General features: G+C 37.0%; 1 protein-coding gene across 1 annotated transcript in view; it reads left to right on the top strand.

The window, feature by feature from the left end:
• DNER (delta/notch like EGF repeat containing) overlaps positions 1-13,012 on the top strand; it is a 107,828-nt gene that overhangs the window by 37,851 nt on the left and 56,965 nt on the right. Inside the window, exon 2 of the mRNA XM_054639259.2 lies at positions 8,183-8,479. Within this exon, the coding sequence (XP_054495234.2) occupies positions 8,183-8,479 (297 nt within the window). The remainder of the gene's footprint in view (positions 1-8,182; positions 8,480-13,012) is intronic.

Genomic DNA, 13,012 nt, shown 5'->3' with positions numbered 1-13,012 from the left:
TAAGCATTTGCTGTTTTATTGATTGCCAAATGCCTCAGCTGACAAAATGTCTCCTTTTTGATGTGTTGTGGCTTGAAACAGTAACAACTCCTTCTTCTCAACGTCCCCAAATTTAAATTTTCGTTTTCATACTTGATTTGGAAAATGTGACATCAATGAACTGCTGGTTATGTCACATCTCCTAGGTACCTTCTGGATGTGTTTATCATCTTTTCCTGTTTTCACAGCCTCTTGTGGGCAAAAAGCTTTGAGAGTAACCAATTGTCACATCTGCTGAGTTTTTCAGGATTTCATGCCCTATTGATGGTTCAACTGTAGTTTTATGCACAACTCACTGTGTTATTTAGTCCTACCTTGTCTCTATTCTGGGCTGCATGTCTATTTTGCTGTATCTCACCTAGAAAATTGTGAAGCCTCAGACTTGGAAATCGAGAAATGCCCTGAGTACTTGAACTAATGAAGTCTATTTTGTATGAATTTGTGTCTTGAGGTTGATTGATGTTGATGCTTAAGAAAATGAGAATGCTGTTGCTGTTCTGTTGTTGAACTTTGGAATCATGCTGTGTCTTGTAAATAATTAAGTGTGAGCTTACACTGTGCACCTTTTGTCACTCAGAGCACCTACATAGGCTTGATCCTTGACCTGGTGCTTGTTCATGCAATGAAGGTAAAATTTTAAGTTGTTTTTGGCTTTCTAGAAAACTTTCAAATTTGTTCATTCCATATTTTTAAGGGTGGACAAACATGTAAAACTTAGCATTCCTGTAGAGATTATAGCACACTACTGTTTCTAAAATAGCTAAAATTTTAGGCATTTAGGATCATCTTACTTTGAGTAGGATAAGTAATTTCCTTAATTAATTTTGAAAATTCAAGTAGCAGATCGTTTGGGATTTTTTTTCCCCTCTTAAGACAGGTGGAGTGTATTTCTGCCTGTGCTAGTCTTGATCTCACTATAACTCAGAATATTCATGGCAGAACTGTAGTATTTTGAAATTATAGTAGTAACCTTAATTTAGCCTGTGACCCCTAAAGTTAATCTCAATTAACAATTAGAGCAGGGTGCCAGCCCTTACTGAGTGTAAAATGAGATGATTTTGTGGTAAAAAACACCAATGTTGATCTTCAGAGATTTATTGATACTTCTTAGATCCTTTGTCTTAAGTAGTTGACCCATCTTTGGGATAGATATCCTGACTTTATTTTGGTTTTTTGAAAAAGTGTCTTTGCTGAATATGGGTGTTGCTGAAGAATGCAGTAAACTCGCTTAGCCTGTCTACTGGGAATGTAATGTTAAATCTGTTTTATTTATAAAAATATCAAACAATTTGAATGTCCTTTCACAACAGGAGAAAGGCAAATATATATTTAAAAGAAGGATTGAAAATAATCTGAGAAAAGCAGAGAAAAAAGTAAGGTGCTTCTCCATAATTGTTTATGTACATGCTGACATTTGAGAGTTTTGAGTGGTTAGTGTGAAGCAGATATTTTCCTTTCATTGAGGGAGAGGGAAAGTGATCTCAATTTACTTTGCAGTTATTTCAGGATACCTTGAGGTAAGACTGTGCCTGAGGATAGGTAGAGCAAAGCAGTTGGTGTCTGGTAACTTATTACACAAGGGTAAATCAGCCATTTGCTGGAGTTCTGTTTTGAAAATCTATCACACTGTTCAAATTCTGCCCTGTTATGTTTGCTGGTTTTTCAAATGGATTTGGGCAGCCATGCTTTGGTTTGCAATTAAACAGACAATTTCTTTAGGCATTTTTTTTCTGCTTCACTGAAGTAAAGAAAAATGTTTTATATCCATTTATTACATTCACTGGCAGTTTCATTACTCTGAATATTCAAAACTCATGGAATGAGAATTTCAGCTTGGAAGAAATCCAAAGTTCTCATTGCTAATGGTGTTTTAAAGAATCATATTCTGAATTATCTGATAAAGGTTACACTTTATTAGATTTATTGATAGCTTCCCTCATGGGTTGGGCATAGGGTTGAGTTGCTAAATGAAAAGAGTAAGTATTTGCTTTCAGAAAGAAGTTGCTTATATTCTATTTTTAGTATTACACAGTTCTTGGTCTTGGCCTTCTAAATCTTGATTAATCTCAGTTTTGTCTTGTAGCTAGCTCCTAATGATTGATGCTGACATAGCTGCCAAATTCTTGTTTTATGTAATAGCGAAATCTCCTGTTTGTACTTTTTTGAGGAAAGCCCTGATTGCTGTGGCTTCCAGGACCTCTGTATACAGCACTTTTTATTACCTTGTTGTTGCCCATTTTGTTGAACCCCTGATAGTCATGTCTCAGACTGGTGTAGTTCGCTGCCCGCGGGCAGCTCGCAGTATGAGCAGCACCGTGATGGCTCGTCCTTCCTTCCGACAGACTCTGACATTGCAATTCCTGTACGGCCTGGCTCTGCTCGCTGTGGCCACCACACTCTGTCAGGCCGTGTGTCACTGTGTCCTGGTGCATGTGGCAGAAGAATACTTATGGAGAGTGTCCTTAAATTCTCACACAAAGGACATCACAGGCAGCTTTTAGGGAGCAGCCATTTAGGGCGGCAGTACCGGTGTGATCACAGTGCTGATCATGTTCTATTTTTACATCCTCATGTGACAAAAAGCTCTCATTCACCCTGACTCTCCTAATCAGGGTGTTTCAGCCACTTTTATTTCTGTTGTGTTCAGTCACAGTTGGAAAATGAATGTATTCTTCAGCGCATCTCTTTTGAAGCAAATCTTGTTCTGAAGAACAATAGTGTCTAAAGATGCAATATTAAGATGGTTTTCCTGTCTATTATGGGTTAATTAGAGGAGTTAATATAACTTAGGATTTTTTCTTGACTTTAAAGTTTGCTGAGTAATTCTGTCCATTGGAGCAAAGAAGTGTTCAGAAGAAACCAGAATGGCCACAGGGAGAAGCAAAAAAGAAAAAGACTAAGAAACAAACCTGAATAGCTGCAGGTTATATATTTAGCCTTGCTCTACAGGGATGTATTTCTCGATTGTAGTTATTTGTATTTCAGTGCTGCTTGAGAGTTCCTATTGCCACTGTCTCTGTGGTTCCCATCCTGAAAAAAAATTGCTTTCTAACCAGCCAACACTGGCAGTGTGAGAAAGAAAGCGTAATCCCCATTTTACAGTTGGAAAGAGGCAGAGATGGAGTCTGGCTGTTCTCAGCTCACACAGGATGTCTCTGGGAGAGCCAGAAATTGAACCCAGATATGTTGCTTGAGTCCTACTGAGTCTCAAGGCAGTCTTTTCTCAAAACTAAAGAAAATGCATTTATTTTATATACTCATCTCAATGCTTTTCCTGTAGATACTATTTGGAACATCTGGGGGTTTTTTTTAATTCAAATTAATCTTTTTTCTTGCTTTTGATTTCATATTTAGCACTAATATTTAATGTGGGATGGAATGGAATTTACAGCTTCACTGTGTGAAGGATTGCATTAGAATAAATTTTAATAATAGTTTGAACGTAATTAAACAAATTTTTTCAAAGAGATTACATTTTTTGATAATCTTTATTGTCATTGCTATGTAAAAGATTTAAATCTGTTCCATCTCTTTTTCATAAATTGATGCATATGCAAAAATAGATGCTATTTCAGATGCTTAAAAGGAAAAATATTTCCTCCTCTACTTTGTTAAAGCAGATAATAACTTAGACTGTAGGTTTTAATTATTTTCTTTCTAAAGTATTCAGAAATTGATAACTTTTAATGTACCATGCAAATCTTGAAATTGGTGTGTGAATGTGGTGGATCTTCCCATGATTCATCTGGGAGAGTTGTTGTTTGCTTTTGTATTGGGGAATTTCTTCAGCAATGTAGGAGCAAAACCAGTTTTATTTTTACTGATTTGAATTTCTCCTAAGATCTTTTTACCAGAACACATGAAGAGACTTGTGTAAGTCCCAGCCACTTGAATAACTCTACATATTTGAGAACCACAGCAATTTACCCTGTAACTGGAAAAACTATCTCAGGGAGCCATGCAAAGTTGAAAACTTTGGGCTATGCTGGTTTCAATATCTGCAGGCTGTTTGAGGTACTGAGTGCTTCTGGATGCATATGCCAAGTATCGGCCTTTGACATGATTGTGGCAGCTTGGCTTTGTTAACAGGTTAACATTCACTATGTAGAATGAATTTAAACAATCTGCTGAATTCTTAACATGAGGACTGGATTTACTGTTTTCTTTATTTTCCATATTTTACTGAAGTTGCAAAGTGGTGTAATATTGTCTGTGGCTGTAGGCAACAGCAATAAAAACTGACCTCAAAGTTAGTTTTGTGCTAACACATCCAAGAGGAGAGTTGCAGGTGGAAGAGAGGTTTGGCACAGTGTTCAGGAGCTCATCTGTAGCCTTGGCTTTAGACTTGCCATTCTATTTTTTGAAGCTCTCTGGAGGATCTACCTGGACTATCTCCAGGTGGAACAAGTAGAACCACTTTGAAGAGAAGGTGAATGAGCATCAACTGACAAATTGGTGTCATCACAAGTAGTACTGGCAGAAAGATCTTGCAGATTTACATCCTGCAGTGTTCCATCTTGAAACCTTAGGAAACAATTGGACTGGCTGGCAAAGGATCCATGTTTGTGAGTGTGATTCTTAAACAAGCTCAGTTTTTGTTATACTGTATTCAATCTGCCTTTGGAAAATTAACTATGATCTGAAGGGCACCTTGGTATGCATCTGTCTTAGGATTCTACTGGAAAAATATTTCAGGGATTACAATTGTCCAGGCATATGGAATAGTAATTGCATGCAAATACATTTTATGCTTTTTAGCTTGGCTCTGTCAGCTGCAAGGGCTGGCTGTGCCTGTTTAGTCAAGGGATGTATTATAAAAACAGACTATTAAATGAAAAACTGGGGATGAAAACAAGAGGCTGAAATACAAAATATACTTTCTTAATAGTGACTGTGGAAATTCTGTACCTAAACAACCCTGGATTTTTTATGGGTGATCATACTGATTTAGTATTTATTCATGGGCTAGATGGATTTTTGTTACTTGCTGCCTTCTTTTCTCTGTGCAAGTCTCTGAAGATACTGTGAACTGCACGAGGAGTGGCTAAAAAAGGAGTTTGTAATTGTGTATTTGCAGTACGCTTAGGTTCAGCTCTTAGTTATGAGACCAAGGTGTTTTGGTTTTTTCTTTTGTCTTGGTTTAGGTGGTTTTTTTTTTTTGTGAGCTTCAATAGTTCATTGAAGGGTAAGCCTTGAAATTTTGCTAGCTTTAATTCTGATGTAGCCATGCTGTTCACTGTGTCAGAATATTTCTCAGATCACTTGGTTAACCATTGCTGCTTGGTGAGGACCAGAGAAACCACAGAAACATTGCAACCAACACAAATTAATCAGTTTTATTTGCTTATCTCTTTTTATCTGATAACTAAAATTGACTCTTTAGTTCAACAGAAAACCTATGCACAAATGACATTGATTTGTTTTGATAGGCTTATTGGAAGACAAATGAGCTTTTGAATTACTAGTAACTAAGGAGTGAGAATGATGATAAAATCCTGTGAGGTGCTTCATAAAACTAAGTTTTGAGGAAGTCTATGGCTGAAGTTCAAATCTATTCATCTTTTTTAATTTTTCATGTAATCTAAACTGTTTTAATTATTTTCACTTCCACTCTGTCTGAAAGGGTGTGGGTGGTTCCTAAAGCACAAGGGGGTTCTTCAGTGCATGACAGGGGCAGCACGGAGCAGGACTTAATAATTAATTAAACACATCTGTTTCCAGTCAAACAAGCTCAAATCAGATTGCATTAAATAGAATGGATCTCACAGCATTTTTTATTATTGAGCTTGTTAAGTGAATGGATGCGTTCAGTAATGGGGGAAGTGCCCTTTGTGATTGAAAGTGTTATTTTTTTCTTTCTTGTTCCTAGGCTTGCAGGTAATAACCTTAACGTTTTAGGTATGACAAGAACAATTGAATTACTAACACAAAATAGGCTTATTTTGAATTTGGATTTATTTTGAAAGCATGAGTAAAGAGCTTATCCTACAATAGGAAATCTGCAGTTCTTTGAAACTCAGATGTAGTCCAAGAAACTAGAATATGAAACAACTATTGCAAGCAATTTGTGAGCTGTGCTTTGTTCACATGTCAACACATTTTATCTTCAGTACTCTTAAAGGGAAAGAAAATTTCTATGAATATCTCTGGCACTTGGCAGTGGAGCAAGCTTAAAATGTAACTGACAAACCATAGAACAGAACTAGCTCCTTCCTGAAAATTGTTCTTTTCTGTCACTTAAATGTTATTTTGGGGAGAAGAGATGTAGAAATTGTTCTTTGAGAACTTAGGTATTCTTTTGACTTGCAGGGGAAAGAGATTTTAAGGAGATAAGCCCTTCTGAACATAAAACCCCATATTTCCATGCTATGTCAAGTATATATGTAAACTTGCCATATAGTTGAGTGTTAAAAATGAAGAAGAGTCAGAGCTTGACCCTGATGTCTAATGTATCACCTTATATGTATGATCTGTGCCCCCAAGCAAAGTAAACACTCTGAACTGTGACCAAACCATGAGATAAATTAATAGACCATATATTTTGGACTGTCCTCTATGGCCTCTAAGCCTTTTGTGTCAGGACAAAATCTGACATTCTTCATTGACTGTCTCCAAAATTAACTTTGCTAATAATCTTTCCTCTATTTTCTGTCCAAAAATGTTACAGAGTCTGGGGTATACAAAACTTTGAGCCAAAGAAAGAATTCCAGCTGAGGTCAATAATAGTATTGTTTTATATAAGGAGGTTTTAGGATTTGGTGTCCCTGACACCAGACCTTTGGATTACTGGAAAGATAAAATTCCTAGTGTAGACCCAATACTTGTTTTTTCCATTAATGATATTTAAGGTTTACGTAATTCTTGATGAGGTAATTATAAAAAATATTTAATAATAAATAACTGTGCTGCTTTACTGAGAAATGTAACATGAAGCATTGCTTATGCAGAGAAGAGCAGGAATATTGTACAGGAAAGAATGGAGTAGCCTTTAGGACTGGAGCTCTTGGGTGAAATTTGCATTTAAAGATGAGGAAATGTCTTATTCCAGTGATGTGTTTTCCCTTTGATGCGAAGACAAGTGAAGGGAGCTGCCTGATGGTCTTGGTTGATGACAGCAAGCCAGCAGTGTGATTTAGCTCTCATTAAGGCAAGCATTTCTTTAGTATTATCTTGGAAGCTGTTTCCAGGACAAGCAAAAGTATTGATGCTTTTGCAAAAGGCAATGCTAAAATTTGGAGTCCCAGGTGCAAACATAAACATGTGTCTTGGAGGCTTGTCCTCCCCAAGGAAACAGGGCAAGTACAGCTGATTTTTCCAGGTGATGAAACTTGAAGAGTTTGTAGATGTATATCTACAGATCTAGAAATGCATTATGAATGTAAAATTCAAAGAGAAAAGGGAACACCTTTAACTTGAAAGTCAGTGATGACGTAAGGAACTACAAAATAGCTGTGGGTAAATTCAAGATAGAAATTAAGGGCTCGGACCGTGTTTTCCTACATCACTGGGATTAGTCTTGTCTGTGCTATTACAAATGCTGTTTTAAAAACAGGCACAGTTTTGCCCCTGCTTTCTAACTCCTGTTAGAAAGGTTTCAGCACCCAAATGAATTGGACTCTGAAACTGCTGTCCACAAAATGAAGTGTAGGTAAAAGGCCCAGTCTTTCACAAAGGAAGTTGTGTCCACAAATAGGATTGTGTGATGTGGTTAGCTCTGACCACACAGAGCTGCTTTGTAACCTGCTGATCTATACAAGTGCTGTGCCCTTTCCTATTTCTGTTACTCCCTTAAATTCCAACATATCTGATGTTTTCTTTGAATAGGTTACTCTTTTAAGTCTGTTTTTGAAAATTCCTGATAGTGAATGGCGGTCATGTTCCTTTTTTGTGTTTATCTCTTTGCTTGAATGTGGCAACAGTGAATTAGCATAAATGGTCAGAGGAAAGTAGTTAATATAATTTGTATTCTTCTTTAATCCTTTGAATTTACCTCCTTGAAGATACATCAAAGATGAGTTTGGTTCATAAATATGTTCAGAAGATGAATACAGTAGGGGAAAAGAATCCTGTTTTATGGTATTTTTAAAACCAGAAATAAATCCTTTATAATCAGTAATTGACCTATATGATATGTTTTTTCCAGTTTGTTTCAGATCCTTGTGCCAGCAACCCCTGTCTCCATGGTAACTGCAGCACCAGCGGGGATGGCTACCTCTGTGTGTGCAGTGCAGGCTTTGAGGGAGCGCACTGTGAGCGCCCGGCCCGCAGCCCTGCAGCCTCCCCGGGGACAGAGGCCACCGCACCCCGGCACAGCAGCCCGGCCTCGTCCACCCTGGAGCCTGACATTGCCCTGCCCCGCTCCAGAGCCACTGTCACCTTACCCACGTGGCAGCCAAGGGCTGGACAGAGAGTCGTGGATCTCAAATGGGATGAAATCGAGGTGAGACTAATTGGTCACAGTGAAAATTCACTGACAAAAAAACCTTTAGAGTGTTATTTTTGGGTTGTCATTTCTGTGTGGTTTCATGATGTCCTCATGAGAAGACTGAAGATGTGATCTCTGCCCTGAGTTAATATGCTGATAAAATTAAAAAACAAACCACATCTGATCCATGTTATGAGTAATGGACTTAAGTTGGCTGGTGTGTTGTATTAGATACTTTGGAACGGGGTAATATTGGTTCTTCCAGTCAATTGTGTGACAACTTATCTCCAAACATCAAATAAATTTAGGAAATGCTGAAAGTTAAAGCAATTCCTTTAATATGTTTTTTGCTATTTGCCATTATTAGCACATTTTGCCACATGTTTCTGCATTATGAAGACAACACAGTTGCTTGAAGATTAAAAGTGGTAGCTAATACGTTACACAGGGCACAGCTCTAGGGATGCAATGACAGTGGTGGAAACTTTTAAATGCTTAAATTTTAAACATTTCTTATAACTCCTACAAACAAATCTCTGTCAAAACGCAACAATATCTGGTAAAACTACAGCTGGAAAGCACACAACATATGATCCTTAATAAATGTGATCTTTCCTTTCCACTGCGTTGCCCTCTGTGCTGTTTGTAATGCTTAAATGTTTTGCATGGACTAAAGTATTTGCAAAAATTAAAAAAACTATCATGCTTAACCAAGTTATTGTTAAAGTAATGATCAGCTTAGTACCAAGTGCTAGGAATAATGAAACTTGTTGCTGAAAAAATACTTAAATTTCTGTAGGCCAAGAATTAGAATCTTTGTGACATCTTTTTCTTTTTGAGAAAGGCCTTGTAATATAATTTTATTTCAGGTTATTCAGGAATAAATAAGTAAAATGTCAGTTGTGTCTTTTTTTTTTGAAATGTTTCAATGAATTTGATTCTCCTCAGGTGTTTTAACATACTGCATAATGAGAAAGTGAGCAGGCAGGAGTTTAATCATGGAACAAGTGTATTTTTCATCACTCTTTTCTAGCCCAAACATATTTGTTGAAGTTTCCACTGTAAAATTTATTTAATCAATTTTATGAAAGTAGAATCAGACCATGTAAAATATGTTTGGTGTGTTACAACTCTGATTTTAGTTAATGTAGAAGTGTTTATAGGGCTGTATTCCATTTCAGTGGGAGTGCTGGTTGGCAATGTCTGGAGCATAAAGCTTTATTTCCTGGAATTCCATCTCCCATATCTGTTATTTTACAGTAGAACATATGTCAGGCACCAAGGATGGAGTTTGGAGAGAGCACTGAAGCAGAAACAAACAATGATCTGCTCTTATTACTTAGTTTAAATGCAGTCTCATCTCTGCATGGGTAGTCCATATGTCCTGATCAATTAAGGGCATGCTCTTCCCTGTACCAGATTTCCCTGGTGTGTCTTCCTCAATCTGTGGTCTGGTGTTGTATAAGGAACATTTCTGCCTGGTTTGCATTTTAGGTAGATTCAGTAAGAATTTCAGTCAAGCAGATAATTCACAAGTGACTATTCCAATAGCTGAAATTCACCCTTCTGCATGTCTTCTGTTACCTAAGAAATGCAGATAGGTCATCAGTTGCTATTGCATGACTAACACTAGCATGGCAATTGCTTGCTATCCTATACAAAATTGCCTGTGTTGATATCTTTTAATATACTGTGATGGGTCTTGTATTTTTGACAAGCCCTCCAGTGTGGCATAATGACCTTCTACCTTGTTCTCTGGAATTCACAGTGAGAGAGATGATTATCTGGAACAAAGAGATTTCAGTTGCTGATTCAAGACATTGTATCTGATCTCTATTAACTGAGGAGAGTTGATTTGCCTGGAGGTCTGTGCTCCAAAGCCTCCTTGGTGGAGGTTTCGAAAGTCAAATGTGTTAATAACAAAAACACTACCTTTCTTCATAGCTGTAAGAGCTTTGCAAAACTTGATCCTTCATTCTCTTAAAAGGAAGAGTAGCTGTAAGTTTTGCCTTGCATAAATGTGCTTTTTTGATCTTTGAGTTTCAGAGGACCACAAATACTGATATTATGTTCTTGTTTGTTTTTTCTAAATCTTCCAAGACACGCTGTTTTCCAAATTATTCTATACTGATACTGCAAGTGAATTAATGTTCTTCAGACCCTTTTGTCTCAGAGAGAAATTTTGCCAGACTCTTTCCAAATGAAAGCTCTCACTATCTTGCAAGGATGAAGTTTCCATGAAAGCTTTTCTGGGAAGTTTTGGGAACTCAAAGAATGAACACCTGAGAGAAGTAAGCTGTCTAGGAGAGGCATGATGTGTGCTTACAGGTGGACATGTTTTCTGTATTCCCTGGATAGCAGGGATACATTTAGCACTGCTTTCTGGAATCAACTGTCTCAGTAGTGTCTGTATCAGTAGGTAACACACAGGTGTCTTTGGATACAGTTTAATTTCTGGTGGTCTTCATATAAGAAACTAATCTTTTCTTGATGTGCAGATTAAGGACTAAAACCATAGATCATAAGCAAGAATTTTTTCTCTCAGTTGATTTTCTTTAGTATAATATGATTTTATCTTTGTGCTCATCCATTGAAAGATAATTCTTTTTCCTACTTGGGGCAACTGGTTCCCCTTGTAAGAGAGATCCAACTAACAATCCACATTTCCCCAGTTCAATCATCTTTTGTGTTAGTGTATAGGAGATATTTATTAGCCAGTAATGGAGGGAAAAAGAAACCATCTCATTAATCCTACTCAATTAATGGATTTAATAAAGGTTTCAATGTACAAAGTCAATGGTAAGAATAGCAGTACCATACTCTTATATACAGCTTTTCATAATAGACCTGAAATTCTTTTCAAAGGAAATCAGCTGTATTATTCCCATTTTACAGACTGAGATGCTGAAGCACAGAGCAGTGAAGTGATTTGCCAGGTGTGCAGCCAGAAATTAGAATGCTGAGCATGTGAGTCCTAGTCTAACCTTCTATTTATACTGCAATTTTGTGCTCAGATTCAAGGCTTTGGAACTAATGATTAGAGGCTACAATAAACTTCTAATTCCCCTTGCAGTGGGGACAGCATTTGTTTTATATGTGTCCTTAGTCAGTAAATTGCAAGCCTTTAGGAGTGTGGCTGAATCAGGTGTAAAATCCTGAGAGTGTTCCTGCTCTGCAGCAATGGCAGAATTATTTCTTAAGTATATTCTTGAAACAGGAACCTTTAAGTCTTGGCTACTTTTATGTGCTGCTAAATGTTTGTGCATTTTTTTGGTCAAAGTATGGTATGGGTGCAGAAGGAGAAACAGAATCTGAATAAAAGCAGAGGAGATCCATTTGAGACTGATAAATACAGAATAAAAACTTGATCTTTAAAAATGACATCTTAGGAAAAGCTTTCAATGGGTGCAGGTTGGAGTATATATGCTTGTCCTTTGCTTACCCTATTTTCTTCACATTCCCTCTTATTGTTGCTGTTAAGTGCTGGAATGTGTGTGATTTTGGTTTGACCTAGGACAGCTTTTCTAACTGTTTATAAGATTTGTTTTTGAAATTTCTATAATTTTTCTTTTGCTCTGAGAAAAATAAATTCTACAAACTCATAAGGAGAAGGAAGGAAGCACAGATTTTGGTAGAATAATAATGGCTTCCTTCTAGGATAAATCTGTAACTTCAATAACTCTCTCCCCTACAATATTAATTTATGGAGCTTTTTGTTTGTATAGAAGCATCATTTTCATAGACAACTTGATGTCAGCATCTCTGGATAGGGGCTACTCTTTATTTATTTTCTAAATAAAACCTTAAATGTCTCTAAAAGCTCAATATGCTTAAAAAAACTTGTGTGAAGTTCATACAAACCTCAGTTTATTATGTTCCATTACTAAATTATGCTTAATACAGTCATAAATACTAGGTTTCCTAAAATTTAAGCTCTTTGAGACAGAAATTCTAGCAAGTACAATTCTGTCAAGATATATTGAAGGTCTTCTCTTCTGAAGCTATATTGGTGGGTGGGCTCAGAATTTTTGGTTATCCAGAGCTGTTTTTGAAAAGTATCTGGATTCATTTAACTGCTCCTTCAGGAATCATCCTGTTTTGAAGTCCTAGGGAGTATGAGGGAAAAAGAGGAAAAAAAAATCCCCAAAACCTGATGTGTTTACTGCCTTTCAGTGTTTTGGTGTAGAAATATCTACAGCTGACTTGGCAGTCTTAGGTTGAAATTTATGTCCCAGCTTATCCACTGGAACCCAATGACCTGAGCTCATACACTGCATGCAAAGATTTGACTATGTGCAATTTTTGCTCAATGAACTTGTTTACACAGTGTTTATCTTTCTTTTCAGAATAGCTCCATAGACTCTGGAATAATAAATGACTCTTAATTCTTGATGGAAGTAATCTTTGTTGAATAACTGTGCTGTGATCTAAGTAGAGGATAGGCATCTAAGCCTCACACAGCCACTTGCTCACTGCCCTATCCAGTGAGATGGGAGAGAAAATTGGAAGGGTAAAAGTGGGAAAACTCATGGGAAGATGAAGGCAGTT

The sequence above is a fragment of the Agelaius phoeniceus genome, chromosome 10 (genome assembly GCF_051311805.1).
Source record: "Agelaius phoeniceus isolate bAgePho1 chromosome 10, bAgePho1.hap1, whole genome shotgun sequence".
In the NCBI taxonomy this organism is placed as follows: domain Eukaryota; kingdom Metazoa; phylum Chordata; class Aves; order Passeriformes; family Icteridae; genus Agelaius; species Agelaius phoeniceus.
The sequence above is the reverse complement of the archived record's forward strand: the minus strand, read 5'-3'. Positions and strand labels throughout refer to the sequence as shown.